Below are 17,720 nucleotides of genomic sequence, written 5' to 3' on the forward strand. Positions count from 1 at the left end.
ACCTGATTGGTAACTTGTACATCACAAAATGTGGATACAGTCAAGGTGTTTTCTGTGTACAGGAACGGAGAATTTCTTCAAACACTGTTTTGAGGGACTGTTCTATCTCCGACTGTTTCTACATAGTTCCCAAGGATGGTCTCCAGTGGGCTATGCCTTAAAACTGTTTGGTCTAAAATGATCTCTAAAATTCAGACAATTTAGGATAATTCCAGTCTGCAATATTCATGCTCTGTGTTTGCTGTTTAAAGTAAATCAGCCAGATTTAGGACCCAGGCTCACTAGGCCTAGTTATTAAACACTTGAGACATTTAGTCACCCAAGAACTTTAAGTAAGAGAGATGTGAAAATGTATTTTCTTCTTTGCATTGTAAATTTTATGTAATTTCTATGCAATGGCTTCATAATTCATTGGTTTCTTGCGTTGTATTAATTTGTCTTTTAGGGTAAAATAAAACACAGCTTTTGGACATAAATTTGTTTTCTACTTGCTCAACTGCATGGTCCCTAATCCTGTCATACAGAAGAACCTTAAACCAATTAGAGAGCCAATAAACAGGTCTGAGAACATTTTCATTATTATTTTTTGGACCTACCTGTACAGATGGGTGAAAACCGTCAGTGTTGACTGGAGCCTTTTGCCACTGCCTGATGTTGTATGTAATGTTGCGGCCAGCAGCTTTTAACGTGCTTTTTTAACCAAGTAGAGCAACGTAACCTACAACCACCCACTACTGTACATAGTAGTAAAAGCAAACTGGTGGCCTTTTGCCTCATGAGTAACTATCTTTATGTCAAGGTGTAATCTAGATAGGATTATGAATTATTGTGCCAATATTAGTCAGAACCAGCTGCAGCTAAACTTTCACAGAAAGCAAAGGATCTCTTTGTATAGAACACACCACAATTTTCATTACACATATATTTATTAGAATAGTTACAGATAATTACTCATCTACAGTCTCCAATGTGCTAAAACAGGACTGCTGAAGAACTCCTGTGAACGGTTGTGTTCTCGATCGTGCTCCTGCACAGGAGCCTCACAAATGACAAATGATGAGAATACAAACGTCTTTCACAGAGAGATGGTGGTTCAGTATGAGGCAGTCAGTCTTCTGCAGTGCTGCTTTGTGTGGTAAGGATGGTTTCCCACCTCCTATTGCAGTGGGGATTGATCCCAGGAGGTGGAGGGAGTTTAAGTGGGGCGCTCCCTGGGGCGGGTGACAAACTGCCACCACAGAGGTGGGAGGTCACCCTGCTTGCGGGCAGGAGGGAGAGCCTCAGCCCTGGGGCCATCGGCTGGAGTCTCAGCCTGCAGCTGGGCGACCTAGAAGCAGACAGGAAGGGGAAAAAAATAGGTTCAAATCCCAAAACAATAGAAAAGTCAAGTAATTTTATTGAAACCTTAACTTATTTATTATTACTTTATGTAATGGTGTTAAACTACAATAAACAATAACCAAATATAAAAAACCTGAAGAAACTAAACCTTAAAACTAAACAGCCCACCTCTTTGTCCCAGCTCTCCATTCTCAGTTTCTTCCACTGCTCCCTCTTGGAAAAATAGTCAGGATACATGGCCTTCTCTGAGGGGTGCCAGTGGTCCAGCACCCACTCTGGGACCTGCAGGAACAAAACAAAGCTTAGCAACATTCATCAACATGTCTTCAACATTATTGTCTGTAATTTCGCCTCAATATTTTGACGCCTGATAAGCATGAAAATGTTTGACAGCTGCTTAAAATCTTAGTAGTAATTATTTTTATTGTTGACATTTTGTGTTTTCTTTGGTCAAAATTGTATTGCAAAAATTTCTATAAAGTTAACGAAAGTAGAGGGTATTTAATCAGAAACAGTGTGGATGAACAGCAGAAAACTAAAATGACATTGTAGCGTTTCAATTATCTCCAAATTGTACAAAAACTTGGAAAGTATGCGAAATGTGTAAAATCTGTTTTACATGAATCTAAGAGAATGAAACATGGAGAAGCAAGAAAACAAGTCTCTATTAAAATAAAAGCCACAAAACTCTGCCCCCACCTTGTAGCATTCGTATCTCTCGTACGAGGTCCCTCCAGGGGAGTCTGGGAACAGGTAGGGCTGTGGATGTTGGTTGGCCCAGAACTCCTCCTCTCCTGCCTTCAACATCTTGGTGGCCTTTACCATGTCCTTCTCATTCTTGTTCTCATCGAAGCGAGCCCGCAGCATGCAGGCGTAGAACCTGTACTTGTCTCTGTGATAGGAAACCATCATGTAACAATCATATTTCTGGATGTTATAACAGGTAGATAGCACAAATACCATGTATGTGTGTATTTGTTTTTCAAGTATGAAGAGTAAGACTTCATCCTTTAAATTATGTAGCATTTATTCAGGCAAAAATAAGAACATCGGTTGGTTTTAGCAGATTATTAGGTACAGTAATGTAGTCTTCGTGGTATATTAACATGTGTGTTAATAATTGGTGACCGACCAAGATATATCAATGAGGCTGGACTTAATAACAAACTGCATTCTGTATAAAGCAGCACAGTTCAAAGGCACAAACTACAGCCTCCAAGCTGATCATCATCAATCAACAACTCTCTAAATCAATTTCAAAACAAAGTGAACATTATTCTGTCCATGAAGGAAGATTTAGTGCAGGACAGGTAGATGCCTTTGACTGTAACTTGATGCAAGTGATTGGCTATGACCAACAAATAAAGCGATTTTTGATCAATAGATTCTCATGATTATACCGTATTATCACATTTTGAAAAGTAACTATAGTTGGTAGCGAATACGGATTATGAAGGAAAGTCCAGTAAATAAGAAACTGTACTGAGGTTGTTTACTATAGTAAATGCTCGTATTTACATTCCGCCACCGCAAAGCGGCTATGAATCGTGCAAACTTAAACCTTTTCAAAGTCTAATATCACAAGTGCCGACACATTTAAGTTTAAGTGAAGGGAATAATGTGATGGGAGCGGGTTTACTGCTCGGTCAGTCACTTATCGTGACGCTAGCTGGCGCCTGGTCAATATGGGCAACGTTAACCAATCTAACAATGAAAACAAACTCATCGGGGAAATGTGACTGTGTGGGACATACTGGTGTCACACTGAGGACCGGGTGAGCATTTGGGGAACACTCGGCGGAATATTTAACGCTAGTCTTGAAGAATGACCTGGCCCGCGGTTAGCTTTGCTGTTAGCTTAGTAGCACCGCGCTACGGCAGCGACAGTTTGAGGTTTTTTTTCCCACAATTGTCCGCGAAGGTGAGAAACAGACCGCTCTTACCTAAAGATGCACCACGACTCGAGGTGTCTTAATGATTTCTTGTAAAGCCGCAACACTTTCTGCTGGTGAGTGAGATAGGCGGAGGCCATTTTTCGCCGTCCCCTGTCACCTTCTCCCAGCCGCGCGGAGGATTCTGGGACTTTACGGTGTCCGGACGAAAAGGACCGAAAACAACTGCAAAATGCGCATGAATGTATTTGTTTTTTGTGGATTGACTTCACAGCAGCTTTTCAATTTAATATGAATTAATTAATTAATGCTTTTTAGAGCAAGAATATGAATATTGTGGTTCTCAAGTTGTAATATGTCATTCCTTAGTAACTTGTCAGGCAAGGACTTGGTTCCAAAATAATTATATTACAACTTTAATACAATTTGATGAAAAAACAGCAAATTATTTAAAAAAAGTTCTAACATTTATTTTAAGCTTTTAACGCCACCACAACAAGATGGATACCTGCAGTAGCAGTTATATGAACGCAGACTGGAGCTAAATATTTTAGAAAGGTCAGAAGTTTTGGCCTCTCTTCTGCGGTTGTTACGGTAGTGCAGCATTATGGGATTGGGAAAAGCTGCATGTGCGTCTCTCCTCAGAGGCTTTTCTCTCACCACCATGGCTCAGCGCAGATTCATTGGTGGGTCAATTGAGTTACGTGGTTTAATAAAACGTAACAAGGAGCTAGAAATGACTTCGCTGAGTGTCATTGCCTGCTGGCGTGTGCTGTAAACACTATCACCTGTATGTTTAGTTAGCGTGGAGGCTAATGAGTTAGCCCAGCTACAAATGACAACACAGCAGAGCTGTGCAGGGAAATGTCACCAGGTTTGATTCGGGCTTTTAGGAGTTCGCTTCCTGATGACAGCTAGATGACTGTGCTACTACTTCTGCTACTACTACGAATGTTTATTCTTGTACAGTTGTGGTAATGTGCTGGTATTAAGTTTAATAATCCACCAGGAAGATGGTCGTGTCAAAACGTTTGAGCTCATCTCTGTGAGAATCAATTCTTTAACCCTTTGTGTAATTTAACTGACATTAAATGTATTTTAAACCTTTTCCATAGCTGTAACGTGTGAAGTGTTAAAGTACTGTTGATAATTATATTAATCAGTGATTTCAGTTTAATGTTGTTGCAAGATGAAATGGTACAAAACCACTCACACATGTTCTTCACATGTCAACAATTAGAAGACATTAAGTTGGAACTGACTACGGGAATGTTTCACTTTTTGGTCATTTTAAACATATTGATCAAAATAATCAGTGACACATTACAGACTTGATGTCATCAGCCATACATCACAGACAATTGTTTGACAGTCCCAGAAATTTACCACGTCTCCTCCTCCAGATATCGGTGTTAACCTGACAGATCCCATGTTCAGGGGGCTCTACAGAGGGAAGCAGAAACATGACGGTGAGCAGCTCCTCCAGTGTTATTTTGACTTGTGCGCTGTTCAGATGAAGTTTGCCTGAGATCAGCTGTGTCTTTGTGACAGATGACTTTGATCAGATCATCGACAGAGCTCTGAAAGTCGGAGTCGAAAAGGTAAAGATTCAGTCACACGGGCCCACTGGTGTTTAATGAACAGGCTTAAAACTGACGTGCTGATTTTGTTGCAGTTTATGATCACAGGAGGAAACCTTGAAGACAGCAAGGAGGCCCTCAAACTAGCTGAGACCAGAGGTAGTGGTAACAATAATAAATACATGTTGTTAACCCCAGTGGGGCTTATTCACCATGCTCTTTTCTCTGTTACAGACGAGTTCTACTGCACTGTCGGCTGCCATCCCACTCGCTGTGGTGAATTTGAGCAGAATGGAGAATCTCAGTACCTGACAGAGCTGAAGGAGCTGGCTGCAGCCCACAGAGGAAAGGTGGTGGCTATTGGAGAGTGTGGACTAGGTGTGTACACAGTCATTTATGACAGGTTTTGTTTCCTTGAGCATCTTTCCTGCCTCCATGCTCTGTATACACATTATTAACAATGAGTATTTATGATATTGTAATGTGCCATTTGACTTCTCTCCTCATTCAAGATTTTGACAGGCTGGAATTTTGCCCCAAAGAAACTCAACTCAAGTAAGTTCCTTTGGTTGTCTTTGAGTAGTCAGGTCTTCAGGAATTTTTTTCTTGACCACATGAGGGCAGCAGAAACAAATTGTAAACGCAACATTAACCTGTTATGTCTGCAGACAGTTGATTATTTCTACATCTAGCAGTTACAGAGCAACAGTATTGTTTATGTCCACCTGATAAATCTCCATCCAGTATTTCCTCTCTTGTTTCTGTCTTTTTGGTCTCTACTTTCTGGCCATAGATGACTTTACCACTATGACATTAGGTACTGTACAATTCATCCAGATACACTCTTAAATAATGACCCTCACCATTTTTAAACATGCTTTTTGTGTTTGTAGTTTGATGAGTACATGTATTCCCCTGCTTTCCCATTATGAAATATCCTTCCCCTTCAGATGACATCAGCTGGAGGAGTTTTTCTAAGTTCAGGTGCCTATTTGTTGTCAACCTGATGCTCTAGAAATTCCCCATATGATCACCTGAACATAATCTATTCAGTTGGAAGCACAGAAATGTTTTAATAAAAGGGAAGCAGAGGGAAGTTTAATACCGTTTCCATACAGGTATGCCCCAAACTAGAACTACAGGAAGGAAGCTGAAAACTCGCCCTTTAATCAGTCTCGTTCCTCCCTTTTGTCTGTTGCAGATACTTTGAGAAGCAGTTTGATCTGGCAGAAGAAACGAAACTGCCCATGTTCCTCCACTGCAGAAACTCCCATCAGGAGTTCATAGGTAGGTGTGTGAACCACTGAGCCTGTCTGATTAATGAGCGGGATTTTTGAAGAAAAAGTATTTGACTGTTTCTTTGTCTCTTTTTTGACAGACATTATGAAAAGAAATAGAGACAGATGTGTCGGAGGAGTGGTGAGGATTATAGTACAGTACAAATTGTCATTTCTGTAAATCTGATTAATTTTAGGTTAATCTTTAATTAGAGTTATAAACACAGTTATACAGTAGAAGTCTATGATTTGTTGTTTTTCCAAGATGCCCCACTATCATCTACAATTAGTTAACTTTTTTCTTCCTTAGCTGTGTGCAATTGCTCAATTTTTATTGTGCATTACATCTTGGGTTGCTGGATTTATATTTACATTTTGCAGAAAAAAACCTGTACTGCTGTAAAACTGTGTTATTTTGTTAGTCCAATGGAAATCTGCTTAATTTTTAGAATATAATATAAGAATAAATGAATATAAGCAAAAAAAAAAAACCTCTTCACTGTAAATATTGTGATTTAAATAAGCTTATCTAATAACTTCTGTTAAGGGTTAACACAGTTATAAATGCACCAGAGAGAGGCTGAAAATCAATTCATGGTCTAGAAGATCATTTTTCCTTTGTTTTCCCAGGTCCACTCCTTTGATGGGACTACAGAGGACGCTGCTGCCCTCATTGAGCTGGACCTGTACATTGGAATAAATGGATGGTGAGAATTTTTTGAAATGTGATGAACAGGTTTGATTTTCTATACTTGAACATAAATACTTTACATGATCTGAACCATATCTGGACTTGCATCACACCACATCACTTCACATGGCATCTAACTTCACCGGCTACCAGTCTAAAAACACAGTTACACAATTGACCATTCTCAGACTAGTTATGTACAGAACTAAACCTGTTCTCATTGTTGCCAATCAACAGTTTTCTTATCCAACTGGGCTGATTTTCATTTAATAAATGTTTTTGTTGATGAAAATATTTTGCCGATTATTACGTTGAGAGACTGTTTCCAAGCTGTTGCAAACTTTTTAACTTAACTGTATCTTACAGATGTATCCCATTAACTCTCACACAGCCACCTCTGCTCGACATTTAAAGATACACATTAACAATACTGCATCGTAAACTGTTTTTTTTTTCTGTTTTCCAGTTCTTTGAAGACTGAGGCCAATATTGAAGCTATGAAATCTATTCCCACTGAGAGACTTATGATAGAAACAGGTGAGTTGCAGCCAATTCATTGTAATAAATGTGGAAACGAGATCATTAACAAAATGAATTAAACTTGCTCTTACTTTAACCCAAATACTTAATAGAAGTTCCAGAAAACATGCTTTCACAGCATCAGACTACAGTCAGGATGCCATTGAAGCTACTTTAAATCACAGTAGTCAAACCATATCCAAGATGCCATGACTTTATCTAGAATAATTCCAGATCTTTGAGCATCATATTGCTTTTGTTAATTTAGGTCTTCTGCTGTTATATTTCCTCTGTGTATGATTTAACATGTTCCTGTTACTTTCCAGATGCTCCGTGGTGTGGTGTGAAGAACACTCACACAGGCTCCAAATATGTTAAAACTACATTTCCCACAAAGAAGAAGTGGGAGGCAGGGCACTGCTTAAAAGACAGGAATGAGCCCTGTCACATCATGTAAGTAACATTTGGGTAAAACTATATTGTCAGTGTTTTAAATTCTTTAAACTTTTTACTGATTGTACTGTCTCTTTTAGACAAGTTCTGGAGGTGATGGCAGCAGCGAGGGGAGAGGACCCATTGGAGTTGGCTAACACCATCTACAACAACACCAGCAAAGTTTTCTTTAGTTTGAGCTGATGATGGACCACATAAACCTGATTGAGCTGTATTTTGTACCCGATGAAGGCTTCTTCATCGATATGTGTTTCTACCGGTCCGAATGCAGAATCTGCCTATTGTAGAGGTCACATATCTGCCTGCCCTACATGTCTTATTTTAAACTATTAAAAGGTAAAAAAGGTAAACGGGGGCAAAATGGAAATGTATTTTTATTAATTCATGAAAAGGAAATGCAATAAATGTTAGACATTTCAGACAAATTTCCCAGACACAAATTCTCACAGAAATACACATGCAAAGTATTTCAAACACAAACTTATATATTTGTAAAATTTTGATAGGAAATTTGCCTAAAAATTTAAGAAAATTAATAACGCTGTATATTTCTGGAGGTGGGAAGTACAATTATAACAGTGAAACAGTGTTTATCTCTCTTAATACTGTGCTGCAAAGATGTAAAGTAACCTGACCACATGTAGCCTACTTAAATATTTTATATAACTTACTTTTAGTAATGTCTGGGATGGATGGTTTCTTAACAGCTTTATTTACTTTTTCAAGTACATTCCTAATAAACACACAATCAATTAATAAATCATAATGGCTTTTATGGGTTAACCATCTTGCAATACATAAACTTGTATTAAAGTACTGAAATCTATATGTTCAACATATATCTCAATTTTTTTAAAACTCACAATGGAAAATCCATTAATTTGTATTTTACTACTAATAAGTAAATAACGTAAACGTGCGTACGTCGGCTGCCACGCCCTCTGACGCTGCATGTTACATGACGTTACGTCGGAAGAGTCTCGCATGTTGTGTTCCCAAAGCTTCGCGAAGGGCCGGTTTCGCCATATATGAATATTTACTTTATGATAGCACCGCGGGTTTTCTGAGGAGGGGAACCGTGGACGTGAAGCGGCGATACCGCCGTGGATGGAACCACCCGGACATTAAACTGAAGAAGAAGAAGCAACAGGAGGTTCAGCTGGGAGGACCTGGTGGACGGGAGCAGGTTCATAGCTGCCGAGTAAACGTCAGGCGAAGAGAAACCGAAGGCGAGGGGCGGGTACAGGGGGGCATAAACTTTTTTTTAATGTTACAGAGATAACCGGGGCACCCCAGGACTGTAGCCCCCAACTGAAGACGCATGGCGTCCACTCAAGCCCGTATAGGCCAACAGGCCTTAGCGGTGCTGGATGTGGCTCTGCGAGTTCCCTGTATCTTTATTATCGACGCCATTTTTAACTCTTACTTCGGCCCTGGTTCCGGGTGGGCCGGGGCGATCGGGAAGGTTCTAGTCAGAGCCATGGGTAAGTGTTTTTTGACATTTTACAGTCCACTACCGGAGCTATTAACGTGTCCGTCAGCAAGCCCTGGCAACTGACAGCTAGCTAACTGGCTCGGCGTAATAGCCGGGACGTGTCGGTCAGTTATGTGGCGCTGTGTCACCTGTCAGATCGATTAAATCCCATTAAACCTCCAGCCCCATTTGGCTCATACGACCCTTTCACTGGTTTGAGTTTGAGTTTTTTAATTTAGTGTGCTGTGTTGCTAGCAGCTTGATATTCCATTAGCTCGCGGCTAACGCGGCTCTCAGAGAGGCTTAACCTGACCACCAGCCAGTTACCTAAGCTAAGTCCTGACACCATGAAACACTGCTGTCTGGTGGAGAACAGACACGAATCCAACAGAGGATCTTTAACCAACCACCGAAATAGGAACTTGATACACAAGTACTTGCCCAAGATTGTTGATCATTTTGAACACTGACAGTTCCTAAAGTAAAAATGATCAATTGATCAATAGTCGATAAACAGTTGCCGCCAGCTATATAGATCCTGACGGTCACGTTTAGGCAAATATTGTTCATGCTTTTGCAGTTATTGAAAGCAAAAGTGTTCAGTAAGCAGGTAGTTGTTCTAAAATGTTACTGAAGAAAAAACGTTTTGGAGACATTCACACAGTAATGTTTGAAATCAGAAAAAAGATATTACAATCTGCCAAAACCTGAGCTGACTTCTTCAGAGGTCTTGTTTTTTCTGACCAAATGTCCACAAAGCAAATGTGTTAAAAGTTTTTTACAGTTATCTGTCACAGGAAATCAACATTCACATTTTCAGAGCTACAGTTACTGCTATTTTAATTTACTTCAAAAGCATCTCAAGAAGCGGTTGACATAATTAATGACATAATGATTTCACGTTTTAATAATCCCACCATCACATGTATGTCCCTAAAAGTTCGGTTCAATATTACATATGATGAACCAGCAGTCATATTTCTGTTTTGACATCACAACATCACATTCAAATACTGTATCTACACAGTTCGCATTTTTGCAGTCATGTTCACTTTCTGTTTTCCTTTACAAACCAGTCTGTCATAAGGCCTAGAAAACCCCTCATATAAAAATAGCAGGTAAATCACATGATTTCATGTTATTTTCATGCCGTGGGGAACATGACAGATGTGGCTTAAACCTGTTGTTATAATTTTTTTATTTTTTATTAGTCATTAGCAGGCAGCCCGAAGACAGAAACCACAGGCAGGTTACATAACTCTGTCCCAATCTTGCTGTTGGCCAGCAGCCCTGGGTTTTGGAGAGGCAGGGGGGCACACAAGGCCTTAAAGTAGGTCAGCGGACGTTCTCACGTTTCTTCACCCCACTCTTCTTCTTGTTCACGTACAGTCACAAACCTAAACAGGATTAGCACAAATAAAACTATAAAGAGCACTGTGAAAAAGTACCCGTGACCTCTTTAAACAACAAAGTTCCTTAACCTAAGTCCATTTAGTCATGGAACTCTTTACAAAGCTTGTTCAAGGTCAATGTTGTCCCTGACTAAAGCTTCTCAGATCTAAATGTTGTTAGTGGCGTGAGGTTATGGAGGCAGTGTATCCCGAGGGTATGGACAGAGTCAAGTGATAGAGTGACTGAGCTGAATTTCAATGAGCTCCTACACCTCTAATGTATCATTTCTTACTTTGATGTTTGCCTGTTTAACTGTAGTGAAGTCAGAGTTTTATATAGTACTTTATAGTCCTTTCATGGCTTATGTCCTAAGAAATGTCTGAAGTGTTGGACTCTTTGTCTTTCTGCTTTTGACTTGCCAGGGTTGTACAATGTATCCGTGGGTTAATACGTCCCGTTTGTGCTCTGGGCACCGTATTCACTGTTTTAGAACCATGTTCACACTTAAAAATCCATAACACTGTTAAATCAGCCTGATTTTAATATAGCAATTTTCCAATTAGATGGGTGATGGCAAAGTGCCATTGTCCATTGCCGATGGCTGAAATTCATTAAAATCATGACTTTCTTAACCCTGTTCTCTAACCCTAATCACCTTCTGCAGATGTTAGTGAGTTTCTGGCAGACAGTAGATTTTCAGCACTATGCCAGCACAGCTATGCTCCTTGACAACTCCAGTTAAACAGAAGCTCCTACATCTCTTAATATTCCATTAGTTTGTTAGTTTTGCTAACCGCATCTGTTGTGTCTCAGGTGTCCTCATCTCTACCGCTGTGCTGCTGCTCTCCCAGAAAGCCTTGTTCAAGTTCTACACCCTTTTCTTTGCCGTACTCCTCGGCTTGGCAGCAGCCCTCATCAACTACTACGCCACCTCCCACATAGACTTCTACAGCGCCTACTACAAAGCAGTGTTGGGTTTTAGGTTGCTGCCCAAAAATGGTCCAACGCTGTGGCTGGGCATGGCCGCAGTCCAGCTTGTGTTTGGGGTGGGTTACGTGTTCCTGCTAAACCTCCATTCGGTTTTCGCGGCACTGGTGGTCTTGGACATCATGATCCCTCTTTGGGCACTAATGATTGAGCTGCCTGCGGACATCAGGCAGGTTGTGGCCGTGTTCTCAGGGCTTGCGCTGGCTCTGAACACGGCTGTGTGCCTAGCCATGAGGCTTAAGTGGTTCTACTACTCGTGCCGGTACGTTTACCTGCTTGTACGGCACATGTACAGGATCTATGGTCTTCAGCTGCTACTAGAGGATACATGGAAGAGAATCCGGTTCCCTGATGTGCTCCGAGTGTTCTGGTTGACCCGGGTCACTGCCCAAGCCATGATCCTGGTTTATGTGGTTCGTGCAGTGAGAAGGGAAGGTGGGGACGCCACAGACGGAAGTTCAGACTCACAGGTGAGACTAAAATCACTTTAGTCAGGTTATTTTACAGAGCTGCAGAAAAAGGCCTTACGAATTCCAGTGTTAATATCTGTTTCCTTACACTCTCTACAAATGTAGGCACACTGTAACCAAATGTATGTTGTGTGAATGACCTGTCTTTAGGGTTATCTCTTAAACTGGGACGTGTTCTGGGACGTGACCAGCAACCTGATCATCTCTGGCTGTGACTCCACACTCACTGTCCTGGGGATGAGTGCAGTCATCTCCTCTGTTGCTCACTACCTCGGCCTCAGCATCTTAGCCTTCATAGGTACGACTCAGTATGCTTCTGTCTCACACATGTTTGTGTGCTAGTCTGCCACCTACACCAGCTGCAAAGTCAGTTCTCTGCTTTTGTTTCATCAGGTTCAACTGAGGAGGAGGATAAGCGTTTAGGCTTTGTGGCTCCTGTGTTGTTCTTCATTCTGGCTCTGCAGACGGGCCTAAGCAGCCTGAAACCAGACGAACGCCTGGTAGGTCACTGCAGCATCCATTCCTCCATCTTAAGCTGATTGTGAGGGAAATGTATGCATCTCCCGATAGATTGTGAAGAAAATGTGCAGTATTTTTTGCTGTGGGTCAATTATGGTTGTTTTTAAACCTGTTGTGTTTTTGCTCTGGTCCTAATCTGTGGACCAGTTTGTGATTTAGGTCCATTTTGCGCTGGGTTCGCTTTCCTTGTTTACATAGAAAAATCCAAGCTAAGAAAAATTCTCGTCTAGGAGTTGCACAAGAATTGTCTTGTCAGCTCTTAAAAAGCTTAAATGGGCATCTAGGGCAGGCACAGAAAAGTAAATGTAGGAAGTTGATCCTGGTGTGTAAATATTATGTATGAAAAGTTGCTATGAAACGAAGAACAGCTGCACAGTCGGTGTTTGGACTAAGACCACGTAGAGCACTGGGGTCTCTGTGGAGTTGTTTCGGTCTGCATGCGGGTGTAAATGCTGTTTTCAATTCTGTTAAAACGAACCGCATGAAAGGGGACAACTAACAAATTTCATCGAACTGGACTAAACAAGGTGGGTTTGAAAATGCCCCATATCTCTGCTTTGATCCAAAGGTCCGTCTGAGCCGGAACATGTGCCTTCTGCTGACGGCCATCCTGCACTTCATCCACGGCATGACCGACCCTGTCCTGATGTCCCTAAGCGCCTCCCACGTCTCTTCTTTTCGCCGCCACGTCCCCGTCTTGCTGGTGTCTGTGGCGCTCTTTGTGCTCCCCGTGGTGCTCAGCTACACTCTGTGGAACCACTATATCCTCAACACCTGGCTCTTTGCCGTCACTGCCTTCTGCGTCGAGCTCTGCCTCAAGGTAAGAGCGGAATTTACTTTCAGATGGGTTGAGTTTAAAAATTACACATCCAAATACTTCCTGTTAGGTCTTGTCAGTTTGAATTCCAAGAAGAGTCCTGTGAACAAAGATGGATTTCCCCTGCTTCCCTCTTACCTGTATCTTTAACTTTAAACAAAATACATTTCTGCCATTTAAAATTATTTGGGGAAAATTTACAAACTTTCAGCTGTTCAGGAGGTTGAATATTAGACCACAGTAGTCAGAGATTGCATTTTATGCTGAACTACTTGTATCATTAGTGTTGAGCTGTTTGATTTGTTCACTGCAAACAGCTGAAAATTTGCCCAAGCACTTAATTTGAAGCTGAATAATTTTGAGTGCAACTGTTCACTACTGGTACGTGTTGCCCTTATCCTACTTGTACTGTCAGAATTGGCCAAAAATAACATTGATATAGAAAACACAGGTTTTAATTATTCTAATATTTGTCTTTGTCCTTTAAGTTAATAAGTAGAAAACCAATGTTTCAGAAAATATACTTTTCTAAGGTTTTTTTTTCTAAGGTTTACCAACCTACACATACAAACAAAACAAATAATTAAGTTATTCTTTATAGGGTGGAAATTCAGTCCTCTGAGCCAGTTCTGATGTGATAAACGTGGAACAATAATTATATTTGCTCGGCTTAGGAACGGGCAGTAATAAACTCTTAACTTGTACACAGTGCTACTTCAATGTTTCACAGTTTTGGTGTCTACTGACAAAAATCCTAAGTATTTCCATATGGGGCTCTTTAGATTGACTCCTGTCCATAATGCAGTGCGTCCAGTGCAGTGATGCACTCGGGTGTGGTGCTGCTGTTGTGTTCAAAATCCCATTTTAATTTAATTTCTTACTTGATTTGTCAATCAAGACCTGTGTTCAAATGGCAACATCTAAGAGAAAAGCAGGATAACTGCTAATGTCATAAAATACACTGATCATAGTAGATTTTCTTCTGTATCTGTTATATTCTACTCTCTTCTCTCCCTGAAGGTGTTAGTATCGTTAACGGTCTATAGCCTCTTCATGGTAGACGGCTTCTCTAATGTCCTGTGGGAGAAACTCGACGACTACGTCTACTACGTGCGCTCCACAGGCAACATCATCGAGTTTCTGTTCGGGGTCATCATGTTCGGAAACGGCGCCTACACCATGATGTTCGAGTCCGGCAGCAAAATCCGCGCCTGCATGATGTGTCTGCATGCCTACTTTAATATTTACCTTCAGGCCAAGAATGGCTGGAAGACCTTCATCAACCGCCGCACAGCCGTCAAGAAGATAAATTCCCTGCCGGAGATGCGCGGGGACCAGCTAAGGGACATCGAGGATGTGTGTGCCATCTGTTACCAGGAGTTTGCCACCTCAGCTCGCATCACACCCTGCCACCACTACTTCCACGCGCTGTGTCTGAGGAAGTGGCTCTACATCCAGGACACATGCCCTATGTGCCACCAGAGAGTTTACATTGAGGAGGACAGCCGAGACAGAACCGCCTTCTCCAACAACAACGGTGGCTACGCAGCGCCGCAGGACGCCGCTGCTGCAGCCCCACCAGCACTGAGGGAAGGCCAGCGTAGACATCCAGCTGCCGAGCTGCCAGTCGAAGGTGCAGCAGCTGGCGCACAGGCTGCAGGAGGACCAGGAGAGCTCGACAACGAACTGCTGGAGGACAATGACAGTATAGAGTATGATGAAGATGAGTGGGGGACTCAAAATGGCATCATACCCATAGAAGAGGACTATATCAATGATGATACGGACTCCACTGAGGACTGATTAGATGATTTAAATAAATACGTTTCTATTATATTAATTTAAAAAGAGTTATAAATACACAACTCCGCATCTTAATTTTTTGTTGGAAAATGTCAGGGATATCATTCTTCTTTCTTTTTGTGTGAATTTGGGTTTTACTCTAAAGGGCTCTTAGAAAGAGTAACAGCTGCTCTGTGTGTGTGTGTGTGTGTTTGTGTGTGTGTGTGTGTGTGTGTGTGTGTGTAGACCAAAAACTCACTGGTTATTCTTTTTTCTCTCTCTCTCTTTTTAAACTGTATTCCAAAATTATTGGACATCCTGATACAAATCTTGCCTTGTGGGCACAGCTGTCCTACATGTTACTTCCTAAAGCCTCAAAGTTGATCCACATCATTAGGCTTGTTGTGCAAGCTGTGGAAGGCGCACTTCAATCACGTGACCGCTTCAGATTTTTGTCACTTATGTAGCACTGTTGTGTATTTGTGTGTGCACGCATGTCTGTGTATGTATGCATATGTCTGATCATATGAGTGTGCCTGCTGATATGTAATGTGCTTAGACGATGTCTTAAAAATGCAGTTCACCTTCCTTCGCAGTGGATTATAGGGAAACCTTTATCACGAGTTTGACAAAACTGGAATAACTGAACAAATTCAAGCATTGATCAGTCTGCAAGTCAGGATTTGATCGTTTATAGAATCATGTTTCTCTGCTTCATTTTTAGATTGTCTGTAATTTTCTGTTTTTGCAGATTCAGAAGTTTCAGCCAAGTTACAGTTTCCTGTATTTAGGTTGTTTTTTTTTTTTCTTCTCACAATTATGCACATTCAACATCAGTGACATCATGCACGGAGTAAGAAATGGGCCCAGAGGCACAGGTCCAACTGGTTATTCGGCCTCTCGGGCTGTGAATGATGCAAGTAGTTATGTTTCTTCTTTGAAAGTGACAGAACTCGGGCTAAAACACTCAAAACGACAAAACGATAAAAGTAACCAATAACACGCATGAATACAATAAATAAAGACATAGTCGCCACAACTGGGACATGATAAATTATTTAATAACCACATAAATGAGGCAGGAAGGAAACAATCCCTATCCACCTCTGTTCCTGGACCTCGACCTGCCGCTCGAGTTGGCGATTTACATGTTCTACATTTTGGTTTTTACCAAATGTCGACAGTTAATCAGTGTACGTTTCCCGAGAGATTGATGACAAGAGTAAAACAGCTTTCAGTCAACTCTGAGCAACCAGGGAAGGACAGAGAGGTTTGTCTGGTTTTAAAAGTGACTTGCTACTGTAATGACTGATATACCTCTATTATTACTTACTATGGTCCCTTGTGTGACCTTGGTTACAGTTGTGTACGTTATTGTACATTTAATAAAACAAACACGTGCACACATTAAAAAGTAAAATGTAATTTTACTATTTTGCTTCCAATGTTGTTTTCCAAATTTGAGATCAGCTTGGTTAAAGGGTCATTTGAGAACTAAAAATTGTTATATGAATCCTGGCGTGGAGTCATAGTAAAGCCAAATGCAGGAATGTCCTCAGTTTTTCTTTTATAATTTCACCTTGATATTGTGAAAAAGGTGCCAGTAGGTTTATTTACTCAGAAAGGAAGAAAATCCAATACTTTATTTCATGTGTTGGTTATTAGTGATTTTGTAAGAGCAGATGTAATTCAGTTCTGTAAATGCACTTTTTAAGTTTCTAATCCCTGCGACAGGCAGGAGCTTCTGGGCAACAACCCTCAATGGCTGCACCTTTCTGAAGACTTAGACTTTGTGTCTAGTGTCAGGGTCCTGCTGCAGGGCTGGAAGGCTTCTTTAAGTACAATGAAAAATATTAAGGAGCTGCACAAAAATACAAATTCCATCACAGTGAAGCTTTCTTTTATTCTTAAGTTGCAAAGATGTTATTTCACATAGTGGTTTTTTTTTATGAGCTATGTACCAGAAGCAGTTGCTCAGTTCTGTCCTATTGATTCAAATACTTTAATTACTGTTATGAAATGATGCCCCAGAAATTATTCAAGAGCCATGTCTTCACTTGTGGTTATAGTGCAGTTTGGCCAGTAGAGGCCCCTCAGCGACTACAGCGATATTCTTGAATTTGTATTAAAGAAAAAAAAGCTTTTAAGCACAACTTGTGAGTATTACACTGTTTAGACTTCCCGAGCCTGAACGTCTTACGGGTTTGACTACAAACTCATTTTCATTACTGTTGTAATTACTGGTTGCAGAAAATTAGCTGCAAAGAATCAGTTTCGTGTATGATGATGGTTGAGTTTATTGCTGATTGGAAAGCTATGAAGGACTTTATAGGACTGACGGGTAAAAGCTGTTCATTTTGCCTTTTGTTTTAAAAAGATTTATGTAAATAAAATCATGTTTGATAATGTATTTGGATGCTGTCTCATCACTAACTTTATTTAAGTCACTTTGTAAACATTTAACACTTAGCTATTCACCCTGTAATATTGAGTTTAAACCCATAGTAAAACTGATAAATGCCCTTC

General features: G+C 40.8%; 3 protein-coding genes across 7 annotated transcripts; 2 read left to right on the forward strand and 1 right to left on the reverse strand.

Annotated features, from left to right (window-relative positions):
• Window positions 1-907: 907 nt before the first annotated feature.
• Window positions 908-3,443, reverse strand: ndufb9 (NADH:ubiquinone oxidoreductase subunit B9). The gene is made up of 4 exons (XM_067510424.1): window positions 3,285-3,443; window positions 2,041-2,233; window positions 1,510-1,623; window positions 908-1,327 (listed from the first exon to the last, which is right to left on the reverse strand). The coding sequence occupies exons 1-4, from the start codon at window positions 3,371-3,373 to the stop codon at window positions 1,196-1,198; spliced, it is 528 nt and encodes a 175-aa protein (XP_067366525.1). The 5' UTR covers window positions 3,374-3,443; the 3' UTR covers window positions 908-1,195.
• On the forward strand, window positions 3,086-8,561 carry tatdn1 (TatD DNase domain containing 1). Of its 5 annotated transcripts, none has more exons than XM_067510066.1 (12): window positions 3,086-3,116; window positions 4,637-4,702; window positions 4,785-4,834; window positions 4,909-4,972; window positions 5,048-5,191; window positions 5,326-5,368; window positions 6,015-6,100; window positions 6,192-6,232; window positions 6,721-6,797; window positions 7,248-7,318; window positions 7,627-7,753; window positions 7,834-8,559. In XM_067510066.1, the coding sequence occupies exons 2-12, from the start codon at window positions 4,663-4,665 to the stop codon at window positions 7,934-7,936; spliced, it is 846 nt and encodes a 281-aa protein (XP_067366167.1). In that variant the 5' UTR covers window positions 3,086-3,116; window positions 4,637-4,662; the 3' UTR covers window positions 7,937-8,559. The 5 variants fall into 5 exon arrangements, with proteins under 5 accessions (XP_067366167.1, XP_067365910.1, XP_067366002.1 ...); XM_067509809.1 differs by lacking the exon at window positions 3,086-3,116 and adding an exon at window positions 3,816-3,919 and having other exon boundaries at window positions 7,834-8,560; XM_067509901.1 differs by lacking the exon at window positions 3,086-3,116 and adding an exon at window positions 3,867-3,918 and having other exon boundaries at window positions 4,623-4,702.
• A 140-nt stretch (window positions 8,562-8,701) lies between these two features.
• Window positions 8,702-17,602, forward strand: rnf139 (ring finger protein 139). Its single transcript, XM_067509667.1, has 6 exons — window positions 8,702-9,237; window positions 11,433-12,076; window positions 12,227-12,374; window positions 12,470-12,576; window positions 13,164-13,415; window positions 14,433-17,602. The coding sequence occupies exons 1-6, from the start codon at window positions 9,075-9,077 to the stop codon at window positions 15,213-15,215; spliced, it is 2,097 nt and encodes a 698-aa protein (XP_067365768.1). The 5' UTR covers window positions 8,702-9,074; the 3' UTR covers window positions 15,216-17,602.
• The last annotated feature ends 118 nt before the right edge of the window (window positions 17,603-17,720 follow it).

This window comes from Channa argus, chromosome 1 (genome assembly GCF_033026475.1).
Source record: "Channa argus isolate prfri chromosome 1, Channa argus male v1.0, whole genome shotgun sequence".
Lineage (NCBI taxonomy): Eukaryota > Metazoa > Chordata > Actinopteri > Anabantiformes > Channidae > Channa > Channa argus.

Excerpts from the sequence above, each read along its gene's own strand:
- ndufb9 (XM_067510424.1), bottom strand. The coding sequence starts at position 3,373 with ATGGCCTCCGCCTATCTCACTCACCAGCAGAAAGTGTTGCGGCTTTAC. Across the intron at positions 2,234-3,284 it reads GAGTCGTGGTGCATCTTTAG|AGACAAGTACAGGTTCTACG; the intron begins GTAAGAGCGGTC and ends TTCCTATCACAG. Across the intron at positions 1,328-1,509 it reads TGGAGAGCTGGGACAAAGAG|GTCGCCCAGCTGCAGGCTGA; the intron begins GTGGGCTGTTTA and ends GTCTGCTTCTAG.
- tatdn1 (XM_067509809.1), top strand. The coding sequence starts at position 3,841 with ATGGGATTGGGAAAAGCTGCATGTGCGTCTCTCCTCAGAGGCTTTTCT. Across the intron at positions 5,369-6,014 it reads CCCAAAGAAACTCAACTCAA|ATACTTTGAGAAGCAGTTTG; the intron begins GTAAGTTCCTTT and ends TGTCTGTTGCAG. Across the intron at positions 7,319-7,626 it reads GAGACTTATGATAGAAACAG|ATGCTCCGTGGTGTGGTGTG; the intron begins GTGAGTTGCAGC and ends GTTACTTTCCAG.
- rnf139 (XM_067509667.1), top strand. The coding sequence starts at position 9,075 with ATGGCGTCCACTCAAGCCCGTATAGGCCAACAGGCCTTAGCGGTGCTG. Across the intron at positions 12,077-12,226 it reads ACGGAAGTTCAGACTCACAG|GGTTATCTCTTAAACTGGGA; the intron begins GTGAGACTAAAA and ends ACCTGTCTTTAG. Across the intron at positions 12,577-13,163 it reads TGAAACCAGACGAACGCCTG|GTCCGTCTGAGCCGGAACAT; the intron begins GTAGGTCACTGC and ends TTTGATCCAAAG.